Source organism: Hyaena hyaena, unplaced genomic scaffold (assembly GCF_003009895.1).
Source record: "Hyaena hyaena isolate Hyena2069 unplaced genomic scaffold, ASM300989v1 scaffold_706, whole genome shotgun sequence".
NCBI classification, from domain to species: Eukaryota; Metazoa; Chordata; class Mammalia; order Carnivora; family Hyaenidae; genus Hyaena; species Hyaena hyaena.
This window is the reverse complement of record NW_024081337.1, coordinates 830,532-855,353: the sequence shown is the minus strand read 5'-3', so window position 1 is coordinate 855,353 and position 24,822 is coordinate 830,532. Positions and strand designations below refer to the sequence as shown.

The window sequence follows — 24,822 nt, the reverse complement described above, 5'->3', positions numbered from 1 at the left end:
GAATTAAAAAACAACAGAGAAAAATCAATGAAAATAAAGGTTGGCTCTTTGATCAACAAAACTAATAAACCTTTACCAAGATGGACTAAGTAAAAAGGAGAGAAGATACAAACTACTAAAATCAGAAATGAAAGTGGGGACATTACTAATAATTCTACAAAAATAATGATTATCAGAGAGTACTATGAACAAATGCATGGCAAAAAATTGGATAGCCATGTTGAAATGTAAAAATTCTAGAAGCCCAGGGGCACCTGGGTGGCTCAATCAGTAAAATCATCTGATTTCTCAGGCTATAATCTTGCAGTCTGTGAGTTTGAGCCCCACATCAGGCACTGTACTGACAGCTCAGAGCCTGGAGCCTGCTTTGGATTCTGTGTATCCCTCTGTCTCTGCCTGTCCCCCCACTCGCTGTGTGTCTCTCTCTTTCAAATATTGTTTTTAAATAAAAATAAATAAAAAAATAAATTCTAGAAGCCCAAAAGCTACCAAGACTAAACCATGAAGAAATAAACAGAATAGACTTATAAATAGTAAGGAAAATGAGTAAGTAATCAAAAACTTCCCAAAAAAGAAAGCCCTAGACCCAATGGCTTTGTAGGTGAATTCTATCAAATATGTAAAGAATTAAACCAATTCTTCTTAAACTATTCCAAAAAATTAAGGAAGAGGGAATACTTTCTACCTCATTCTATGAGATCAGCATTGCTTTAATACCAAAGCAGATAAAGACATAAGAAAACTAGAGCACTATCCCGAATGAAAATTGATATAAAAAATGCTCAACAAAATACAGATGGTACCAGACATAAGATGGTTCAAGTTATTTCATCTTTAAGATGGTGTGAAAGTGACAGACATTCAGTGGAAACCATACTTTGAATTCTGATAATTTCCCGGGCAAGTGATATGTGGTACAATACTTTGTCTTGAGGACAGGCAGCAGTAGTGAGCTGCAACTCTTGGCTAGGCAATCATAAAGGTAAACAACCAATAGATTTAAAATCATTCTGTACCCACACAACTATTCTGTTTTTCACTTGCAATATAGTATTCAATTAGTTACATCGACTTTTAACACTTTAGTATAAAATAGGTTTCGTATAAGATGATTTGCCCAAATGTTGGCTAATTTAAGTGTCCTGAGCACATTTAAGGTAGGCTAGAATATGCTACAATGTTTGGTAGATGAGGTGTATTAAATGCATTTTCGGCTTATGATATTTTCAACTTACTATGGCTTTAATAGGACATAGACCCATTGTAAAATGAGGAAGATCTGTTATTACCAAAACAAAATTCAGTAGCAGAGTAAAAGGATTACACACCATGATTAAGTGGAATTTATTCCTGGAATGCAAGAATGGTACAATATGTGACAATCATCAAATGTAAAATGAAAGGGAAAAAATGATCTCATTTGATATAGAAAAAGCATCTGACAAAATTCAACTCTTCCATGATAAAGATACTCAAAAAGAATAGAAGGAAACTACCATAGCACAACAAAAGCTACACACACACACACACACACACACACACACACCACAGTGCCAAGAGTGAGAGTTAAAGATTTTCCTAGAGAATCAAGAAGACAGAATGGCCTCTTACACCACTTCCATTTAATGTAGTACTGAAAGATCTAGACAGAGCAATTAACAAAGGAAAATAAAAGACATCCAAGTTGGAAAGAAGTAAAATTATCTGTTCGCAAATGAAGAGATCTTATATACAGAAAACTCTCAAGGTTCCGCTAAAAAAAAAAAAAAAAGGAATAACTTCAGCAAAGTAGTAGTACACAAAGTCAACATACAAAAACCAGTTGCATTTCTATACTAACAATGAAAAATCTGAAAAGGATACTGCAAAAATAATTCTAATATAATAGTATCAAAAAGAATAAAATATTTAGTAATTAACTAAGGAGGTAACAGAGTTGTACAATGAGAAGTACAAAATAGTTCTAAAAGAAATTAAAGGCAATACGGAAAGACACGTGGGGAAAAAAATGTAACCTAATAGGAAACACCATTAGGCTATCAGTGGATTTCTTTGCAAAAACTCTCATGCCAGTGGAAAGTGGAATGACATAGTCAAAGAGCTTAAAGATGAAAATGGCCAGGCAAGAATATTTTCTCCAACAGTTATCCCTTAGATATGATGGACAAGTAAAGGCTTGCTCAAACAAAATCTGAAGTAGCGCACCACCACTAGATCTGTCTTGCAAGAAATACTGAAAGGAGTTCTTCAAGCTGAACTGAAAGGGCATAATCAGCCTCATAAAAACATAGGAAAGCACACAACATGCTGGTATTAAAACTGAAAATTATACAGTCAGATGTAGAAAACTTTAACTCTGTATTAGAATGATGTATTAACTACTCAACTATAGTACCAGGGTTAACAGAAAGCTGGAAAACTACTATAACTTCTATAAATTAACAAGTACACAACAAAAAGTAGATAAACTGTAATGCCAGTAATATAAAAAGGAGTAAAAGGATAGAGAATTTATAGGCAATCAGAGATAAGTTACTCTCAGCCTAAAATGTATGTGTTTATAAGATGTTTTATGTAAGCCTAATAGTAACCATAAGACAAAAACCTAGAGCAGATCCACAATCAAGAAAGAGGGAAACTGACATACCACTGTGGAAAATAATTTATAAAGGTAAACAGAAACAGAAAAATAAAACTAGAAAGCAATTAATAAGATGTCACTAGTAACTCATTACATATTAATAATTGCCATAAATGTAAATGAATTGAATTCACCAAAAGGCAAGCAGTAACTAGATGGATAAAAAATAAGACCCAGTTATGTGGTGCCAATAAGGGATCCACTTCAGCTTTAAGGATGAACAGAAGATTCAAAGTAAAAGGATAAAAAGATATCCCAAACAAGTAGAAACCAAAAGGAAGTAGCAATAGCTATACTTAATCAAAATAGCTATAAAATTTACAAATATGTAGAAACCAAACTCCTGAACAACCAATAAACAAAAGAATGAATCAAAAAGGGAACCAAAGAATATTTTGAAACAAATGAAAATAGAAACAAAACATACCAAACCTACTGGGATCCTGCAAAACAGTTGAGACAGAAATTTATGGCAATATATGCATATATTAAGAACTGAGAAAGATTGCAAATATAAATTTATACTTCAAAAAAGTAGAATAAACAGAACAAACCAAGACTGCGGTTAGTAGAAGGAAGGAAATAATAAAGTTCAAAGTGGAAAAAGACCAGAAAAATAGAAGAAAAATCAACAAAACAAAGAGTTATTTTCTTTCAAAGATAAAATTGACAACCCTTTAGTGAGAGTACTAATAATAAGAGAGAAGACTCAAATAAAATCAGAAATGGATGAGTAGAAATTCTAATTCACTACAGAAATACATAGACTCATAAATCTATTATAAACATGTACATGCCAGCAAATTATAGACCCCCAGAAATGAAATAATTTCCTACAATCCCATAAACTTTCAAAACTGAATCAGGAAGAAACAGAGTCTGAACAGAATGATAACATGTAAGGAGAATGAATCAATAATCAAAAACCTCCCAACACAGAAATAGCTAGACCAGATGGTTTCCCTAGTAAATTTTAGTAAACATTTAAGGAAGAATTAAAGCCAATTATTCTCAAGCTTTTCCATAAAGTTGGAGAGAAGGAAATACTTAACAAAGTTATTTAATGAGGTAAGCAATACTCTGACAGTAAAGACAGATAAGGACCCTATAAGAATAAAAAACTACAGACCAATGTCCCTGATGGACAAAGATGCAACAATCCTAAACAAAATATTAGCACACCAAATTCAAAAATCCAATGAAAGGATTACATACCATGACCATCTGGGATTTATCCCTAGAATTCAAGGATGGTTCAACATACATGAATGATTAAATGTGTTACCCAGATTAATAAAATGAAAAATAAAATTCATATGATCATCTCAAAAGATGCAACAACAAAAAAACACATTTGACAAAATACAACATTCTTTATGATAAAATTCCTCAATAGATTGAGTACAGAGAGAACACACCTCTACATAATAAAAGTAATATACAGCAAACACACAGATAAGAACATACTCAATTAAAAAAATAAAGGAAAGCTGTTCCTAGAAGATGAAGAAAAATACAAAGGTGCCCACTGTCACCACTCTTAATCAACACAGTACTGAAAGTCCTACCTAGGACAATCAGGCAGGACAAAGAAAAAGCATCCATGTAGGAAAGGAAAATTAAAATTGTTGCTATTTGCATATGATGTGATCTTATATACTGAAAATCCCAAAAACCGAAATTAAAAAATCGTTGGGTCTAACCAATGAATACAATAAAATTAAAGGGTATAAAATCAAAACACAGAAATTAGTTGTTTTCCAAACACTAACCATAATGAATCTGAGAAAGAAATAAAGAAAACTATCCCATTCACACTAGCTAGCATTAAAAAATAATTAAATACCTAGAAAGAAATTTAACCAAGTGAAAGGTCTATGAAAACTACAAGGCTTTGCTAAAAGAAACTGAAGATGACATAAACAAAGGGAAGGATATCCCATATCAAGGATTTGAAGAGTTAATACTGTTAAAAGGTACATGCCACCAAAGCCATTTTATAGATTCAACACAATCACTATCAAAATTCCTATGGCTTATTTTATTAAAAAACTTTTAAATCTTTTTATTTTTAAGAGAGAGACAGAGTGCGAGCAGGGGAGGGACAGGGAGGGAGGAAGACACAGAATTCTAAGCAGGCTCCAAGTGAGCTGTCAGCACAGAGCCCAATGCGGGGCTCAAACTTATGAAACACGAGTTTGTGACCTGAGTCAAACCACTTACGTCGGACGCTTAACCAACGGAGCCACCCAGGCACCTTGGCATTTTTCACAGTAATAGAAAAATCATTCCTCAAATTTGTATGGAACCTAAAAGATCTCTTTATAGCCAAAGTAATGACGATCAAGAAAATCCAAAGTGGAACCATCAAACTTACTGATTTCAAAGTATACTATGAAGCTATACTAATTAAACAGTGCTATCCTGGCATAAAAACAAGCACTTAGGTCAACAGAACAAAATACAGTACAGAATTAAAGCTCCTCATATACAGTCAACTAATAAATGATAAGGGATCTAAGAACATTCAATAGAGAAATGATAGTTTTCAATAAATGATGCTGGGAAAACTGGATAACCACATGCAAAGAAAATTGAATCTCACACCACCTTCAAAAATCACTTAGAAATGGATCAGACTTACACACTGGGATAGATGAGCCAAAGCACAAACAAAACAAAACAAACAAACAAAGTTAAGTGGGATTGCATCAAACTTAAAAGCTTCTACGCTGCAAAAGCTACAATTATGAAATTAAGAAAATGAAAAGGCAAATTAGTTACTGGTAAACAAAAGGCAAATGGATAATAGATTAACATCCAAAATATACACAGAATTCCTAGAACTCAATAACAAAAAACAAACAAAACAAACAAACAAAAAAACAACCCACATATAATCCAATTATAAAATGGGGAGAGGAACTGTACAGGTACTTTTCCAAAGAAGACATGACAACAGATACATGAAAAGGTCCTCCACAGCACTAATGCAAGTCAAAACCACAATGAGATACCATTTCACACCTGTAACAATAGTTATTATCAAGAAAACAAGAGATAGATAACAAGTGTTAGCACTATTGGTGGGAATGAAATTGGTTCAGCCTCTACAGAGAACTGTATAGAGTTTCCCCAAAAGTGTTAAAAATAGAACTACCATATGATCCAGCAATCACAGTTCTGAGTATAAATCAAAAGGAATTTAAAATTATCAAAGAGATATACACACGCCCATGTATACTGCAGCATTATACACAACAGCCAAATTATGTCCATAAATGAGTGAATGGACAAAGACATGCTGATATACATACATACACACACACACACACATCACATTAGTGTGTGTGTATATATATATATGTAACAGAATTATATATATATATATTATGTATCATATTCATATGTATATGAGCAGAATTATATATATAAATATATATACATATATAAAACAGAATAGTATTCAGCCACAAGAAAAAGGAAAGTCCTGTCATTTGCAGCAACACGGATGGCTCTTGAGGACATTATGTTAAGTAAGTGAAGACAAATACGGTCAGATACCTCCTATATGTGAAATGTAAACAAAACAAAACAAATGAAGAAACAATAACATAGTAGTTGCCAGCGGCTCAGGAGTAGAAGAAGGGAAGAGATGTTCTTCAGGGTACATGCTTGCAACAAGTACATAAATTAGACATGGAGTTCTCATACATGTACAGTGATTACAGACAGCAAAACTGTGTTAAAGATATTAAACTTGCTAAGAGACTAGATCTTAATTTTTTCCACCAATAGAAGAAATCATATTATGAGATGTGATAGAAAGGTTTGCTAATGCCTCAATGGTAATCCTATGAAAACATGTATATTGAATCAATGTGCTATGTATCTTTAACTTACAGCATGTTAAATGTCAATAATATTTCAGTAACAATGAGTATAATTCAATATTTTACTGATAAGAAAATAATTTATTTACAGATGGATTATGTCAGTTTTATTACTATCAAATGATTTCTTTTTCTCAGAAAAACTACCAAAGGAAATAAAGTATTTGCATCAATAATGAAATTGCAAACATTTAAAATCAAAATAATTGTATTCTTGACTATTGTTTTGAAATAATTCATGTTCACACATATCATGTAGTAGTAAAATAATGTACAGGGGGAAAGATCTTCATAAACCTAAAACAGGCATAAAACTAAATAGGAACTGAAAGTTTTCTTCCTAATCACAATTAAATGATAACATACAAAGTATGTCATTTATGTATTTTTATATGAAACGTATCTGGGAGGGGAACACTCATTGCATACTGTGCAGTTTGCATTAAAAAACCTGAAACTTGGGGCGCCTGGGTGGCTTAGTTGGTTAAGCGTCCAACTTTCGCTCAGGTCATGATCTTGCGGTTCGTGGGTTCGAGCCCCGCGTCGGGCTCTGTGCTGACTGCCGGCTCAGAGCCTGGAGCCTGTTTCGGAATCTGTGTCTCCCTCTCTCTCTGACCCTCCCCTGCTCACGCTGTCTCTCTCTCTCTCCTGGAAATAAATAAAACATTAAAAAATTAAAAAAAAAAAAAAAAACCTGAAACTTCCATGAATATCAACTTTTTGTCAAGCAATGTTTGTCAATAGTAAAAAATGACTTTTTTACTATTTTGTGTAAAGAATTTATATCACACGTAAGTCTTTTTTGTTATTACAAGGTGATCTTGGTCCCAGTGGTAAGGAAGAAACAGAACAGAGAAGTTTGTTTTTTAAGGGTAGATGAACAAATTGAAGAATTCTCAAGCATCCAGTTATATTTTTTTCTTATGAAATATTTGTGGGATAATCTGACTCCATGTAAATGTGTGCTATTGGAGTACCAGAAGTTAGAGAAGAAAAAGCTGCAGAGAAAAAGAAACAATACAAACAACCACAGACTTCTCATCAGTTAACGTGCATACTGTAAATTTTAAAACAATCATAAAATAAAATGAAGAGACATTTAGTAAGTCAAAAGAGAAAATAAAACAGAGTAAACATTTTATACAAGAGAAGGCAGAAAAAGAGGAAAAAAGGAACAAAACAGATGGAATAAATAGAAAACAGCAAACAAAACATTTAAAATTAACCATATCGCTATTACATGAAATATAAACACAGAAAGTTAAAAAGAGATTGTTAGACTAGTTTTATAAAACAGGAAAACAAGACCAAATTATGTACTACTACATGCCTAAAATTTGAAAGAGTCCAAATGTCTATGAAGATGAATGCAGAAACAAACTGCCACAATCTTACAATGGAGTACTAACCAGCAATAATGGCTCATCTACTGATAAGGTTAACGACAGGAGTAAATTTCAAAATGATGTGCTAGGCAAAAGGTCACACACACACACACACGCACACACACGCTGGATGATTTCTATTTTCATACAGTCATAGAACATTCACAACTATTCTACAGTGATAGAAAATTAGATTTAGTTTCCTGGGGAGGAATGTGGGGGTGCATAAGGGAAGCATGACAAAAGGTTCTGAGCTATAGAATATTTTACTTCATGTTGGAGTAATATTTAAACAGGTATATACCTTAGAGAAGTATCACTGAGTTATATACGTAAAGTGGATCTTATGTATCCTATGTAAACCATAATTTAAATTCAGAAAGAATGTTAAATTAAGAATCAAAATTATATCCAGAAATTTTCCAAAAGTTAGAAATTAAATACATTTTAAAGTAGTGTTAAAAGGTGGCTTACTGGATGTTTAAGAACATATATATATATATATCTCCAGCTTAATTTGGAATCCATAAATTTAAAATTATAATAACAACATGAAGACTAATCAGTAACTTTAATGTTCTACGAAAAATTATTTAAACATACACATAATCACACGTCTAGAAACATACACAAAGTAATTACCAATTGAAGCTGAGTACATTTGTTTCATGTGAGTTTCAATGACAGAAGGATCCCGTGAGCTGTAAATTCCCAACTCAGGGTAAAAGCTGGAGCCAATGTCATCCGGAGGATTATGTTTCCCTTGTGGATAATTCTTGGTTATTCTAGGGTCCCAATGCTTCAGGATTGGATGGTTCCAATGTATATATTTACCATCAAATTGAGGATTTCCATACCAACTGTAATAAAAGACATGTAAATAATAATTCAGAGGTTGCAGCTCTTCCAGGTAAGGTTCAGAGGCTTTGGATGGTTTCACAGTGATTTCAACACTTTTCAAATTCTTGACATTTGTTTCACTGTTGATTCTGTCATTGTTTTGGGAATCAAGGCTTTTCCCTAAGCGAGTCTGTTGATGAAGTTCTGGAAGAAGTTCAAGTCCAAAAGGATCTCCAAAAGTAGCTTTATTTGGCCTCAGCATTTTTAAACCCATCATCAGGGAGAAAATAAATAGAATAAAAAGTGACAAAATGATGCAAGTCCTTCTTCGAAATTTGGCCATGATGACATACTTTAAACTCCAAAATGGTAAGTGTTTAGCTGTAATTTATTGAAAAATGGTAATTAGTAAGTAGTATTCACAATTAATTCCCAATGTATTCAAAAAGAAAACTAAAATCCATAAAGTTCATTATACTGAAAGATTTTAAAAGTTTATACTAGTTGTATAATCAAATACTAATGTCTACAAAATTATATATGGCTAGACTAAATTGCAGTATTTGGATATATTACAAATAATTTTTTCTGATAAACATTTTAGGAATTTTATTGAAGAAAGTATTTTTCAGGGGCGCCCAAGTGGCTTAAGTCGATTAAGTGTCAACTTCGCCTCAGGCTCAGGTCATGATCTCAGGCCTTCTAAGTTTGAGCCAGGAGCCTGGCTCTGTGCTAACAACTCAGAGCCTGGAGCCTGCTTCAGATTCTGTCTAGGTCTCTTTCTGCCCCTCCTCCATTTGAGCACACGGGCACCCACACACTCTCTCTCTCTCTCTCTCTCATCTCTCAAATTTAAACAATCATTAAAAACATTTTATAAAAAGGAAGTATTTTTCATCATTTGAACAGATTTTGTGTATACTAAATACAGGAAGTGCATATTCTATGCAAATGGTCTAAAATTTTCTAAATATTAGAGGTTCACCATTTCAAAAGGGAAATACTTATAAATAGATTAGAAGCCTAGTCATCAAGTGGATTTTCAACAAACTTTTTTTTTTTAACTAAAATAATGATTTCACAAGAAGGGAGTAATCACACATTTTTACGACATTTCTGAAATGGAAAAGAATGATAAATAAAAAAGAATGATCACAAGTGAGGGATTCCTAATTAAAAATTATGTTATTACTCTATAACTTTGAAAGTCTAACTCAACAGAAATTATAAACATAGACATATAACTTCTAAAATGGTATTACAGAAATATGTATCTGTATATATATATAGATATGTATGTATATGTACATAAGTATATATACACATATATGAATAAAATATCCTTATGTATAAATTTGTTTGGGGAAAAGTTGACATTGATTTATAAAATATGACTTTCTATAATAAATCATTCTGTTGTCATTTCCAAAGAATTAAGTTCATAATAAACTAACCCTGAGAGAAAAGACAGACAAGATAAACAATCAAATCAGCAAGTAATTCTATCTCACACATACACAAATACTTTTCATAAATTGTTACTTCCATTATGCATGTATGCAAGAATTAACTAAGATGAGCAAGCATATTTCTTTTAGGGCTAAAATCAGTCTTCTCAAAGTAAACCTGATTTTACTGTTTTAATTTTTTTTATGTCTTTATTTTATTTTGAGAGACAGAGAGCAAGCAGGGGAGTGGCAGAGAGGGAGGGAGACACAGAATCTGAAGCAGGCTCCAGGCTGTCAGCACAGAGTCCGACGTGAAGCTCAAACACAGACTGCGAGATCATGACTTGAGCCGAAGTTGGATGCTTAACCAACTGAGCCACCAAGGCACCCCATTAACTGTGAAATATATCACGCCTAAAGATTAATATAAAAGACATACATCTAGGTTGAAACATAAAAACATTCAAAAAGGAAACTACCAGCTCAAAAACTCATCTCCACCTTTTGTGCCCTTGCTAATCACCAGTCCTGCCCCTTCTCCTTAAGAACAACTACTTGCCTTTTGTATTAACATCCCATCACCTTTCTTTGTAGTTTTTCTAGAACACATACGTATCTAACCAACATTCATTTTGTTTTGCCCATTTCAAAAATTTATTTAAGTAGATATGGTAATATCTGTATGTATAACATGCATATGTATATACACACAAATAGAGAATATGCATAGTAATCTTAAACAGATATATATACTTACATATACTTAGATATACTATATATGTATAATTACATATCTAATTAGATGTACATAAGTTATACAAAAATATAGAGAAACATTATTAAACCTTCTCTGACACTTGGTATCTTACCTCTTTCCCATCCCTATATTCTAATTCACATCAGTTCTTCCTCTCATAAAAAAGCCATGAAAATGAAAAGGCATAGGTAGACAGATCTGGAGAATTTTATTTTACAGCTATAACAATCCACTAGTTTGATGAAAATGCTTTCATGTCAAATATTCTCCTTCTTAAACTTTGTAAGTAAAGGTAACACTTTCTCTATTGTTCCTAACACTAATTTAGGGACCCCCCCCAAAGTTATTATATTTTAATATTATTACATGCATACACTATAACCACAGCAACAAGCTGGACTCATTAACAGAGGTCATGTAATCAATTAGCACTAGACATAAACTAAAACAAGCATTATGAAAGCAGACATATTTGACTTTTAGATGAGAAAAAGTTGAATCCTTACTGTTGTTCAAGGAACAAAAATATACTTCATTTGGCTAAAATATCCAAAAAAATTCTAGAAAACTAAAAGATGTGTAACTCAGTTTAATTGAGCAACTAAATTGCATAAAAAGTAGTATGCTAAGCAGCACATGAAATAGATTGGTTAGTAAGACATAGTTCTTATGTTCAAAGTGCTTAGAGTCCACAAGGAAGGCAGAAGACACATATGCAAATATACTATAACTCAAAGAAGTGCTAAGAGAAAAGTGAGAGGTATATATAAAGCAGTAAAATGCCATATAAATTAAGGAGTTGAAGAAAACTCTTTAAGAAAAAATTGTAAAATCTTATAAGAATGAGTACAATATGCATAGGCTGGTGGAAAAGAGAAGGAAAAAAAAAACAATGTCCCTAGTGTCAGAGAAAGGATCTGCCCAAAGATACACTGGATATGAAAGGCACATTGTGAAACAAAAAGGCCTCTCTCTATAAGCTACAACCAGTAAAAGAAGATGAGGAGGAAAAATAAAGCTGTAGTGCCATGCTGGAACCAAACCATAACAAAGAAAGAGTACTTTTCTGGTAAATGGGGGACCACTAAAGGCTTGCAAAAAAATATTGGAGTAAAAGTTCAGATTAGAAGAATGGAGCATTTATTTTAAAAAAATCATGTTCAAGGCATTAAACTCCACCATTTTCTGAATCTAATAATCTCCCATCCACTGATAATTTTAACAACTTACTCCTAGTTCTATTACTGTTTTTAGTGACTCCAATAACTTGGATGATCCAGTCCAGTAGTTTAGCTTCCCAATTCTTTGCCTCGCTTCTAAAGATGTTTTTTTCACCAACTCTGGTGTCACATACTCATACTCTCGATCCTGACATTTTCAAACATTACTCCAAAATCTTTATTTTTCCCCATTTCCAAACATAACTCCTGTGCCTTGAGCCCCTTTAGTTAGTACTCTGATTGTGGCAATTCCTTGACCTTATTGAGATGTCCAATCCACCGAGTCCACTGCTTTCTCACTATTTATTCTTTTCTTCATGTTTTGTTTCCCATTAAGAAATTAACGAACCTTGACATCGACTTGTTTATTGTCAGCAAAGGTTTCCAATTTTAATTTTAATATTTGTTCTGTTTCACTGCTTTGATTTTCTTCTACAGAAAACTCTATTTTATTGAATTTTGCTCAACTTTTACAACTGTATTTTCTCTCTTCAATTTTTAAGTTTCTTTACCGTCTACATCTCATAAGGCATTATCTATTATGTTTATCTTAAAGTCTTCATTTATGGAATTTACTCATTTCTCACTCTTCATAGTCATAATTTGCTTATTCACCCAAATCTCATGTAGCTATTTTAATTATTTCTATTTAAATATTAGGTTATGGTCATCATATATTTTGTGAACATCTCTCTCTGGCATGCTTTCAGTATCTACAAGTATATTCACTTCTTTGCCTATAAGGACTTTGTACAGGATCTGAATGATCTTTTTTGTTGCTAAATATTACATGAAATAATTTTCTCTCAATTTTTGGAAGTGAATGCTTTACAATGAGAGTTTTTCTAGCTTCATGATCTAGAGAACTTATGTTGTTTCTGTGAAATCTTACAATGGCCCTGAATTTTTTTCTGAGATCAGTTGGGTTCTTCTTCATTCCCACATTTATCTGGCATCTTTTTATTTCCTTGGCTTGTATGCTATTACTCCCCTGCTGAATTTGAAAGCTATTTCTAGAAGTTACTCTTCAATACGGAGTTTTGTCCTGAAACCAAGATGTTCCTCTCTAGATATGACTGCAAAGTTTCCCTCCCCCATTGCAGCTATTATTCTCAAACTGGGCTGTCACTCTTTCCAATTATCACCAATGGTTAGAAATGTGCTTGTTGTCAGTTCAAGCAGACGCACTATTGCTTTCCTCCGTCTCCTGCAGCGTTAGAATACAAGCCTTATAGTTAGAGAGCTGTCCCCTCCCACTCACACAGTGAGTCCACGGAGGATAACTTGTCATTTCAGTTTTGTTACAGATTATTTGTTTGGGTTTTACTATTTACTGGTCTGCTTATATGATTTCAGGATAATTTAAACATCATATCAAAGCTGTTGCCATCAACCCTCAACTCTTTGTACTTTCTTTAAAATGTGTTAATACCATAACTTTACTGCTAATTACATCTTTAGCATTATCTTAGGAGTTCTGTATTTTCCTGTATTATCCACTTAGTTCAAAATATAATCAAATTTCCAGTATTTCTCCCATGATAACTTATTTCTAAGTTATTATACCTGGGAAACTTCCTAGTTTTTTTGTTATTGATTTATAGTGAGAATCCATTGAAAATCATCCCCTACATGATTTCAGACCTTTGAAATATGTTGAGACTTGCTTTAAGGCTCAGCCTATGATCAGTTTTGTTAAGTGTCCCATATACACCTGGAAAGTATACTCTGCAGCTAGTAGTTACAGAGATCTACATACCAAGTATGCTATCTTATTTATATCTTCAGTGTTAAAAATCCCCTATATTTATATCTATTATATAATTTTAATTGATGTTATTATGTAGAGACAAATTTGAGACTACTAGATTTTCCTAAAATATTAACTTTTATTTTATAATGAAATGTTCCTTTCCTTCTCTACTGATAGAGTAGAATGTAAGACAAAACCTAATATTAATATAGCTATAACAGATTTCATTTGGTTCATGTTGGAACAGAGTATCATTTCCATCATTTTCTTGTCACCTTAAATGGTTATTTTTGAAATAAGACAGTTTTACTATTATTGCTGTTTTTAACCTAAGAGTCTTTGTCCAATACTTGTAATATGCAGCACATTAACAGTTCCATAAATATGGATATTTAAATCTAATTCTTACTCTTGTTTTTCCTTTTGGCCTTCTTACAAGCTCCATTTTCTCTCTTCCTTTTTCCCCCCTCCCTTTTATCCTTTAATAGTTTCATTTTTCCCTATTATGTATTCTCATTCTGATGACAGCATGCATTCTTCTCAAAAAATAGTGTCAATTAAAACTTTACTATTTCTCAGACAATAAAAGCACACTTAGAAGACTTTTGTTCCTTTATCCCTGCCCCAACTTTGAGCTCCTATTTTGGTGTAGATTATTTTTTACACATATTTTAAACCCCACCAGATATCATTTTTTTAATGTTTATTTATTGGGGGGGGGGAAGGGAGGAGAGAGAGGAGAGAGAAGAGAGAGCGTGGAGAGAAAAGAGAAAGAGAATCCCAAGCAGGCTCCATGCTGCCTGCACAGAGCCAGCTGAGGGGCTGTGATTTCTTAATTTCAGTTATAATTTTACTCTTAGAATTTCCATTTGACTCTTTTCAAAGTTATCAGTTTTCTGCTAAGATTTTCCTTCTCTAATTCCTTGAACATTTTTTTAATGTTTATTTATGGGGGGGGGGGAAGGGAGGAGAGAGAGGAGAGAGAAGAGAGAGAGTGGAGAGAAAAGAGAAAGAGAATCCCAAGCAGGCTCCATGCTGCCTGCACAGAGCCAGCTGGTGGGCCCAATCTCACAAACATCAAGATCATGACCAGAGCTGAAATCAAGAGTCCAGTACTTAACTGACTGAGACACCCAAGAACCCCTAGAGTATCATTTTATACGGTCAACATTTATCACATTTACCCTTTTTGCTCTTTGGTTCCTCCTGCATTCCCCTACTTCCATTCAAAATAATTTTCCTCAAGGTGAAAAAACAATTCCCTTTAACAGGGCTTTCCATATTAGTCTGCTGCTGATAAACTCTGTATTAGTTTGAAAACATATTTCACCTTCAACTTAATATGTATACACAGACTTCTATATTGGCAATTATTTTCCTTCAGCACAACCCATTATCTTCTGGCTTTGTTTCTGTGAAAATTCAACCACTGTTTTTGTTTTTTTCTTTAATTTTTAAAGGACCTTTAAAGGTATTTCTTTTTTCTCTGGTTTAAAATTTTTCTCTTCATCTTTGGTTTTCTGCAGTTTCTCTGTGGAATAATACACATGGAATATAGTTTTCTTAATATTTATCCTGCTTTTGGTCCAAAGTACTTCTTCAATCTGGGGTTAATAGCATTCCTTAACTTTGTAAAATTCTTTTTAATTTTTTAAAATGTTTTATTTATTTCTGAGAGAGAGAGAAAGAGAGACAGACAGTGTGAACAGGGGAGAGTCAGACTGAGAGGGAGATACAGAATCTGAAACAGGCTCCAGGCTCTGAGCTAGCTGTCAGCACAGAGCCTGACATGGGGCTCGAACCCACGAACTGTGAGATCATGACCTGAGCCAAAGAATTTTGTAAAATTCTTGACCAGAATCTCTTCAAATATTGCTTTTCTTCCATTATTGCTTTCTTGCTCATTTTGGAATGCACTACACACATTAGAATTCTATATCCTAGGTGTTTATAACTTTTTTTTTTTAAACCTTCCCTCATTATCTCTCCATGCCTCAGAGTACTTCAGAAATATCTTCTAGTTTCCTATTTCTCTTCAGCTGTGATTTCTTAATTTCAGTTATAATTTTACTCTTAGAATTTCCATTTGACTCTTTTCAAAGTTATCAGTTTTCTGCTAAGATTTTCCTTCTCTAAATCCTTGAACATGTTAATCTCATTTAAAGTACACCTCTAATAACCTGAAAAGGACCCTAGGGATTTTGTTTCTATTGCCTGTTTTTTGTTGTTTTAGCTCAATATCTGGACGGTCACTGTATTTTTCTGTATGACAGGAAATTTTTTTTACTATTGAATGCCGGTCATTGTGTATGAAAAGTTTTAGAAAAAAATGTCAAGTTCTGTATGATTTTCCTCCAGAGAAAGTTTATTTTTGTTTCCTGAACACTGGTAGGGTAGAGGAAGATTATCTTAATCTAATAAGAGCAAAATATTCAAAACTGGGTTTAAGTCCTTGTAAATATTTGGACTATTTTTAATTAGTCCTTATTCCCTTACACACATGGGTACTGAAATTATTTAAAGCCAAGGGTTTTATCAAGATCCTTCAGCTGTCTATTTTCTACGTATGTTCTTAGTTTATCTGCTACTTTCAAATCAGGGGTTTTGTTTTAAAACTTTTTTTTTTTTTAGCGTTTATTTATTTTTTGAGAGAGAGAGTGAGTGAGCAAGGGAGGTGCAGAGAGAGGGGGACACGTAGAATCTGAAGCAGGCTCCAAGCTGTCAGCACAAAGCCTGATGTGGGGCTCGAACCCACAAGCTGTGAGATCATGACCTAAGCCAAAGTCAGATGCTTAAACAACTGAGCCACCCAGGCACCCCTCAGGGGTTTTAAATAACCCTCCCCAATCTCCTCCACAATCTCAAGAATAATGCATGATGTAGGGCTGAGAGCCATTGAAATGATTAAGTAATTCCACCTGAACGTCCTAATAACCTGAGTGTAATAAAACACTTTAGAATGGACTCAAAATTCAGATACAATAAATGAAAATACAAATTAACTATGTAACTTTTAAAATATGCATATCAAACATACTATAAACAAAGTACGATTGACAAACTGAGTGAAAATACAGACAAGGTCTTCTACCTCACTCAGAATTTTTAAAAATGCAAATTAGGGGCACCTCACTGGCTCAGCTGGCTAAGCATTCATTTGACTCTTGGTTTTGGCTCAAGTCATGATCTCATGATTGTGAGATCAAGCCCTGCATCAGGCTCTTGGTGGACAGCGAGGGGCCTGCTTGGGATTCTCTCTCTCACTCTCTCTTGGACCCTGCCCCATGTGCCTGTGCATGCTCCCAATTCTTCTCTCTCAAAATAAACAAACAGAAAATGCAAATTGAAACTACATAAGACTACTTCTTATGTAGGAAACTGGCAAAACAAAAACAAGAAATATATCCTGTTGGTAAAACTGTGGGAAAGCAAGCATTTCCAAACATTGCTAGTGAATGCAAATTGGTACAGCCTTGTTGTGAATTTGGCACTAAGAAAATTACACATCCATTTACCTTTGGACTCAGAAGTCCTACTTCATGGAAATTACCTTAAAAATACACAGCATACATAAAAAATACACAACCACATGAACAGCACACAAATCCATATACAGCACTGTTTGTAATTGTAGAATGCTGGGGTGTTTAGCTGAATAAAATGAGGAGGAGCTGTTTGAAATCATATAAGTTGGTTTTCTGGACATATTCTTACGTGAAAAAAGGAAAATGCAAATAAGGAAATATACATTTTTCAAGTGAACAAGGAAACAGAATAAACAAGAATCTAATGGCGTGGATTATATATGGAAGTTAGGAGAAACAGGACAAAGAATAAAGGGCGAAGAGAAGAAGGGCTGGAGAATGGAAGTGACTTCTCTGAGTAGATCTTTTTGTATACTTGTCTTTTTGAGCCATATTTCACAAACTGTAAAAAAAAAATTAAATGTTACTAACTCCAGTTAGTAAGCTGTTTTTGCAATGGTACAAGTTAGTAATTCTTAATACTTAATATGTATTCTACAAGTAGGCAAATAAGCAATGTATGCTGCAAACTGGGGCCTAGATTTTTCACTGACAAAGAAGGGAGTTATGTATAAAGCGGAGGCTAGAATGAAACTTGTGTTATCAGACTGTAATTAGCAGTAGTAGCATGAATGTATGTCTTTTATCAGGAAACAGGGGTGTGTGTGTATATACACACTAATATACTCACATTACTTCCTAGTTCTGCCCAATGGCAGTCCAGAACCAGAGAAACCCCCACAGCAATGAACACATCTGATGCCAAGATTTTTGGTTTTTAAATATCCATCTCTACTTAGAAGCAGCAAGTTACCCTGGAGAAATTTGGATTCCCAGACTGTGGCAGAGAAAGCAGAAAATGAGCCTTGATCATCTTACCAGAAAGAAAGAAGTTCTCAAAATGGGGATATGTCCATTGTACACAAAACCAGCCTGAGGGACAATCACTGGCTAAATCTAGGACAATTTTAGCACCAAAATAAGGACTAAGTAACACATGATAGGTATTAAAATAAGAATTCATGAATCCATGCTGTATTTTTAATTTTATTTTTTTATATTGATGTTTAAAATGCAAAAATAAATAAAAGCAATAGAGAGGGCTTTTATATTAGAATGCCAACTAATAAATTTAGACAGAATAATGGAATATCACTATTCAGCAACCACCATAATAACAACTATTAGGCAAAATTATCAACAGATATTAAATGAGGGAATAAAAGTTTGATGAGAAACAGGATATCCATAAATTGGCAAAGTATCTCCCCAAAAAACACTTAATTAACTACAAAGGGAACAACAGTAACTCAGTGCAAAACCTAGCAGACACCACCTTAAACGAGTGATCAAAAGGAACTTCTTCAGTTAATTCTGTTTACGTAGATATCATAAGTCTCCTGAGAGGATGCCCTAAGAAGGAAACATCACTGCTGTGGTATTTCTGTCAAAATTTAATTTGGATCTAATCATGAGGAAACATCAGACATTAGACACACACATACATATATATACACCTATACATTACATGTATATAATTATATACAATGCAATACGGAAGTGTGTGTGCACATACATATAATGATAAAATATGGGTAAGATATTACCATTTGGTGAAAATGCAGGAAACATTTATAAGGATTTGTTGCACTGAAATTTACAAATTATCAAGCTAATTGATAATATAAAACAAATCCTTCCCTTAAAGACAGTGAGAAATGTGACAAGCAATGAAGTAGAAAAAACAATTATGAACATAATATGATCTCAACAACACTAAAGCTACACATAGGAGAACGTATATAATGATTACCTCTGGGTGATAAGATATAGTGATATTTTCCTACTCTACCTTCTAAAATTAAAACATAATACTTCACAGGAAAGAAGAGTTTAGGAAGTAATGGTAACGAATATTGCTAAGTCACAGAGATTGGGAGCAATGACCACATCATTTAGAAATTAGTAAGACACAGCTTTTTCAGAGACTGACCAGCTGAGTGATTGTGTATGGAAGAGTCAGTACATGCAACAGAATACTACTGATCTTGCAATCTAAAACCCAAAGTCCAAAATCAGCTATGTTGATCTCCTTGTGGGACCCTGAGTAAATCATTTAATCTCTTTTTAAAGAAAGAACATATTAAGTGTTGTGTTTTCGGATAAAGCTGGACTGTGACTTATGCAAGATAATGTTTGCAAAAGAAAGTGAAGGTAATATTTTAATCAAATGGTAAATACCAATTGGATTTAAAAATAAGTACAAAATGAAGAAACATAAAAGACAAATAGTTCTGAACAACTCTGAAACTTTTCTACATTTGTTAGATTAATTTCTTAGGTCTACAAAAGAACACAAAACATACAATGTCCACTTATGGGGAGTTGTCTTCTTGATTCCCCACCTTTGCCTGTAAATGTAGCTTAAGCTGGTCCCTCTCTCTTTTCACATCACTTATTTCATTCATCGAAACGTTCATTTATGGGTCGCCTGGGTGGCTCAGTTGGCTAAGCATCTGACTTCAGCTCAGGTCATGATCTCATGGTTCATGGATTCAAGCCCCGTGTCGGGCTCTGTGCTGCCAGCTAGCTCAGAGCCTGGAGCCTGTCTTTGGATTCTGTCTCCCTCACTCTCTGACCCTCCCCTGCTCACACTGTCTCTATCTCTCTCTCAAAAATAAATAAAACATTAAAAAAAAATGTTCATTTATTACATTATAGATGATTCACTGGCTCTTTCCAACCTCCACATCTCAAATAACTACTGTTAAGTCACCTCAAGCTAAAGGCGATCACTGTGATTAAAAGCAAATAACCTCCAGCTGTGTTTCTGTTCTTGTTTTTAGCTACTTTCAAATGACCTGATCTTTCTGTGCTTTTCCTATTTATACTATGTTATTAACTTATTCACAAATTTGTAGGCAAGAAATAAGTTGGTATTATAAAAACTTCTAGAATAATTTCCTATTTAGAGTGATGGTGATGATATGATGATGATTAAAGATGGGCATATGGCAAGCAATTAATAACACAGTTAATTCTCTTTAAAGGTCTATTCTCTACATGGCTAACTTTTAAAATGCTACTCCTCCTTCAAGACAAAGCTGAAATGTTGTCTCTTCTTGATACCTTCTCCAATGATTCCATAGTGAAAAGTACTCATTTTATCATGAGTATATTCTATTATATTCATATATATTCTACTGTTACAGCATTACCTAATTTTTAAAGTTGCATTTATGCATTGTATTATGCTATCTACATATATTGTATCCACTACTAGATTGCTTTTGAGTTCCAAAAATGGAATCCTTGTCTTTACACTGCAGTAGAGTCCCATATATCTTATACACAGTCAGTGATCATTAAGTGTTTAGCTTAAACAATTTAATTTCAGGCCCTTCTGTTTTTGACATTGATATATATTTGGGCAGTACGTGTATAAATAGATTCTTCTGACTATACAGATAGTTGACTAGTTGATAGTCTATATTGAACATATTATACAAGAAGAAACCTAGGTCCAATAATTTTAAAAATTCATTTTAATAAACTGTCAAGTTCAATATAGTAAAACGACAATAACCCTTGAGATGCCTAACAGGTCTAATGATATAGCAAGGAAAGAGTGCAGAACTACTTATATGGCTTCAACAAAAGGAAGAAGTTTCAGAAGTCTTCTGAGAAAATAATAAAACTACAAATGCAGATGTATGGATTGCCAAGCCAGGAATCTACTCAAGGTATTGTCTATTGAAGACTTCAAAGGGCAGTTTACATTACATAATAATACACAAAAGTTATACCTAATAGTGTCTTTTCAAATTCTGTGGTTTGTACTTTTGAGTTTTATGGTTTTCATTTTCGAAATGCTAGGTTTTGACTTAAAGGTCTAGTGAGGCCTAAGAGATACAGAACAATGTGATATCAACTAATATTTCAAAAAGTATTTGCTGTCAATCCAGTTAGAAAAGCCACATTTTAATAACCCTATTATTAATTTGTACAGATTTCTAATGCTTTTTCTTTATTAGAATGGTTTTCTAATTTCATTTCCTAACAAGCCATTGTAGATAAAAATACTACTACACACCTGGAACTTTCAAAACCATTTTCTATACCAACACTTCCTTGCCCAGGTCAGTTTTAACATAAACACACCTGCTGGTTAACAGAAATTCAGTTAAGCATAATTTCATCCCTCCATTTTAACCTTCACGATGTAGGAAGTAAAACTTTTTTTAACACCATTTCGCAGATGACACAGTACAGGTACAAACCAAATGGAAACTTTTCAAAGTCTGTGGGCTAGTGAAGGGCTAAGTAACATGGCCAAGTTTAAGCAACTGGCAAGAAACTGAGCAAGTTTGACTCTAGAACTCAAGCTCTTGCCTTCTATTCCACCATCCTACAACATACTAGACAAACTAAGTTTAAAAAATTTTTTGTGACATAGATGAAAACTGCCAACACGTGGTCAAGTTTTCATTTAAATAGTATGGTCTTAGGGGGACCCTGTGGGGCTCAGTGGGTTAAGCGACCCACTCTTGATTTCGGTCATGAGGTCATGATTCCTGGGTTCGGGGTCCCCCTGTCAGAACAGAGCCTGCTTGGGATTCTCCCTCTCTCTCTGCATCTCCCTGGCTCTCTAATAAACTTTAAAAATAAGAAAGTACATAAATAAATAGTATGGTCTTAGAAAACAATGATTATCTGCTACTTACTCATAAATTGCAGCTCAAATTTAATCTGAAGACCGTTTACTTTCTGATCATACACTTAGGTTCACCACGTGACTAACAGCAACAGCTCTGGTAATGTTTTGTGTATCGATCCTGAAAATCCACAAAACTCACTGCACTCCACCGTTTTTAGGAGTAGGTAACCTCATTAAGAAGGAAATAACGTATTGCTCTGAAAGTGACCAGTAAACCATGTGGCAATATTACCAATACCTAGGCTTTGTGTTTTTCTCTCAAACTGTCTAAATTACTTGAGCATAACCCATTCCAGTCCTATTCGTCTTTTTTAACAACGATGTTACTATACTATTATCCTCCCTTATAAACACTTCCATGTTTTTTCTATAACACTTATCCACAGGGTCTTAGAATAATAAAACTAAAACTGTCATAAATGCCTTAATTTCAATCTGCTCCTTTAGAAAATGTAAAAGGACACTGTCCGGCATAGCTGCTTCCTGAAACTTAACAAAAGATAACAGTCTACGAAGATAGAGCCTAAAGTGTTTCAAGAAGCGAATGGAAAAACCACCGATGCGGAGGCCCTAAGGCTCAAGAGGCTGGCGGCCGCGACCCTCCGGGTACACCCGGAGGGATTTGCAAACGGAAGGACCGGTGGACAGAGCACCTTCCGTCACCCCCAGAATTCCCAACTTGCCGGGGGAGAGGGAAAACCGAGGCGACGGGAGGTTCCGCTCCAAAGTGGCGGACGCAAGGCCGGCAGGGTCAGGAAACAGGCAATAAACGAAGGCAATGAAACTAACCCCAGACACACAGAAGGGCTAATGGTGACAAAGTGCGGCGCCGCGGGGTCCCGAAGCACGCAGCGCGACGCCTCTCGCCCGCCGGAGGGGCGCGGGGTCAAAGGCCACCCGCAGAAGCCGCGAGCGCATTGGCTGGCGGAGGAGCGCGCAGGCGCCGGGGGAGGGTCCCGTACCGGCCGCAGCCGCCTCTGCGGGGCCCTGAATCTTCCGGCTACTCACCAGGGAATCCGGCCACCAGCAGACGCTCCGGCCAGAGCCGTGAGGGTTGAGAGAAGAGGGAGATGGGGTGGAGAGAGCCCGCAGCCTCCGGTCCGCGCGCCCAATCAGCCCCGCCTCCCAAAAGACGCGCGCGGAGCCTTCCGGCAGCCCCGGGGGGCGGGGCTTGGACGCCGGGCTCCGCGAGCCAGCGGGGAGCAGGCTTTCCCCTCAGGGGCTCCTCTTATCTGCGAGGGTCCGGAGGGGCGGGAACGATTGAGGGAAGAGCTTTTCCGCGCGTTCTGTGCTGGTGGAGAAAAGGGGTGGAGCGGATGCTGGCTGGACTCCCAACCTCGGTCTCTGACTGGAGATAACCCGCCCCCTCTTAAAAACGGGTCTTTCTGGGGCGCCCGGGTGGCTTAGTCGGTTAAGCGTCCGACTTTCGTCAGGTCATGATCTCGCGGTTCGTGGGTTCGAGCCCCGCGTCGGGCTCTGTGCTGACTGCCAGCTCGGAGCCTGGAGCCTGTTACAAAAAAATTCTGTGTCTTCCTCTCTCTCTGACCCTCCCCTGTTCACGCTCTCTCTCCTAGAAATAAATAAAACATTAAAAAATTTAAAAAAAAAAACGGGTCTTCCGAGGTTCCTCTGAGAAACTCACTGATAGAGGGCAGCTGGGTTTGGTGTGGCCTTCCGAAGTCGCTTTGATGAGATTGCTCTCAGACTCTTTGAGAAACAGTTTTGTCTTAAAAAAAAAAAAAAAATCGGGAACTTTTTAAAAAAGCCCTAAGTAGAGAGATGAAAGTGGCATTAAATTTTCAGATGTATAAACTCACATTTGGTCTGGAGTGTAGAAATAATTGAGAACAATGAGTCAGGTGTGGAGAATAAGTACTTGGGAGGTAGAGGTTACGGCTGAGGGTTTCCATCTTACATCAGCCTCAGAAGCCAAGAGAATTCTCTTATTTGTTTGGTTACATAGAAACAAGGAAATCCCGACTCACAGTCTAGAACTTGCTGATGTGAACAGTTTTGTAAGAGCTGCCCTTAAAATCATACTGGGTTTTTAAAAAGAGTATTATTGTGAAATCTGTATATATGAATGCATCCCATATATGCACATTATAAAGAATAATAAAAAGAATGCCTTGGTACCCACTACAGAGCTGAAGATGGAAAATACCAGTATTTTTGAAGCCTTCTGGGAAGTCCTTTCCATTTCCCTCCCAGACACAAATAAACATGCTAAATTTTGTACTACTTATTTCCTTGCATTTTTTAATATAGTTTTGTATGTATAATTCCCTAAAAATATACTTATCTTGGTGATGTATATTTTATAAGGAATCATACAACATTTTCTAACTTCTTTTTTCACTACACTTTTGGGTTTTGAGATTCTTCTATACACAGGTACATTTCACATGGACTAGGCTGGCACATGATTATCCGTATAACTTAGTATTTTTAGAGTTTAAAATTTTTGCCTGGCAATATCCTCTTTCAGTTTGCTCTTTTAGTTTACATTAACCCCCTTGCCAGTGAAGTTGTGCATCTTTATAAATGCTTAGAAGCTATTTGGGTTTCTGTGAAATGCCTGTTCTCAATTTTGACTCACTTTTTATAGGCTTGTTGCTTTTGAAAATTAATTTGTAGATAATCT

At 35.0% G+C, this 24,822-nt stretch overlaps 1 protein-coding gene across 1 annotated transcript in view; it reads right to left on the bottom strand.

Annotated features, from left to right (window-relative positions):
* MANEA (mannosidase endo-alpha) overlaps positions 1-23,039 on the bottom strand; it is a 67,308-nt gene extending 44,269 nt beyond the window's left edge. The window contains 2 exon segments of the mRNA XM_039217671.1: positions 8,562-9,140; positions 22,968-23,039. Of these exon segments, the coding sequence (XP_039073602.1) occupies positions 8,562-9,102 (541 nt within the window). The 5' untranslated portion in view covers positions 9,103-9,140; positions 22,968-23,039.
* Positions 23,040-24,822: the final 1,783 nt, after the last annotated feature.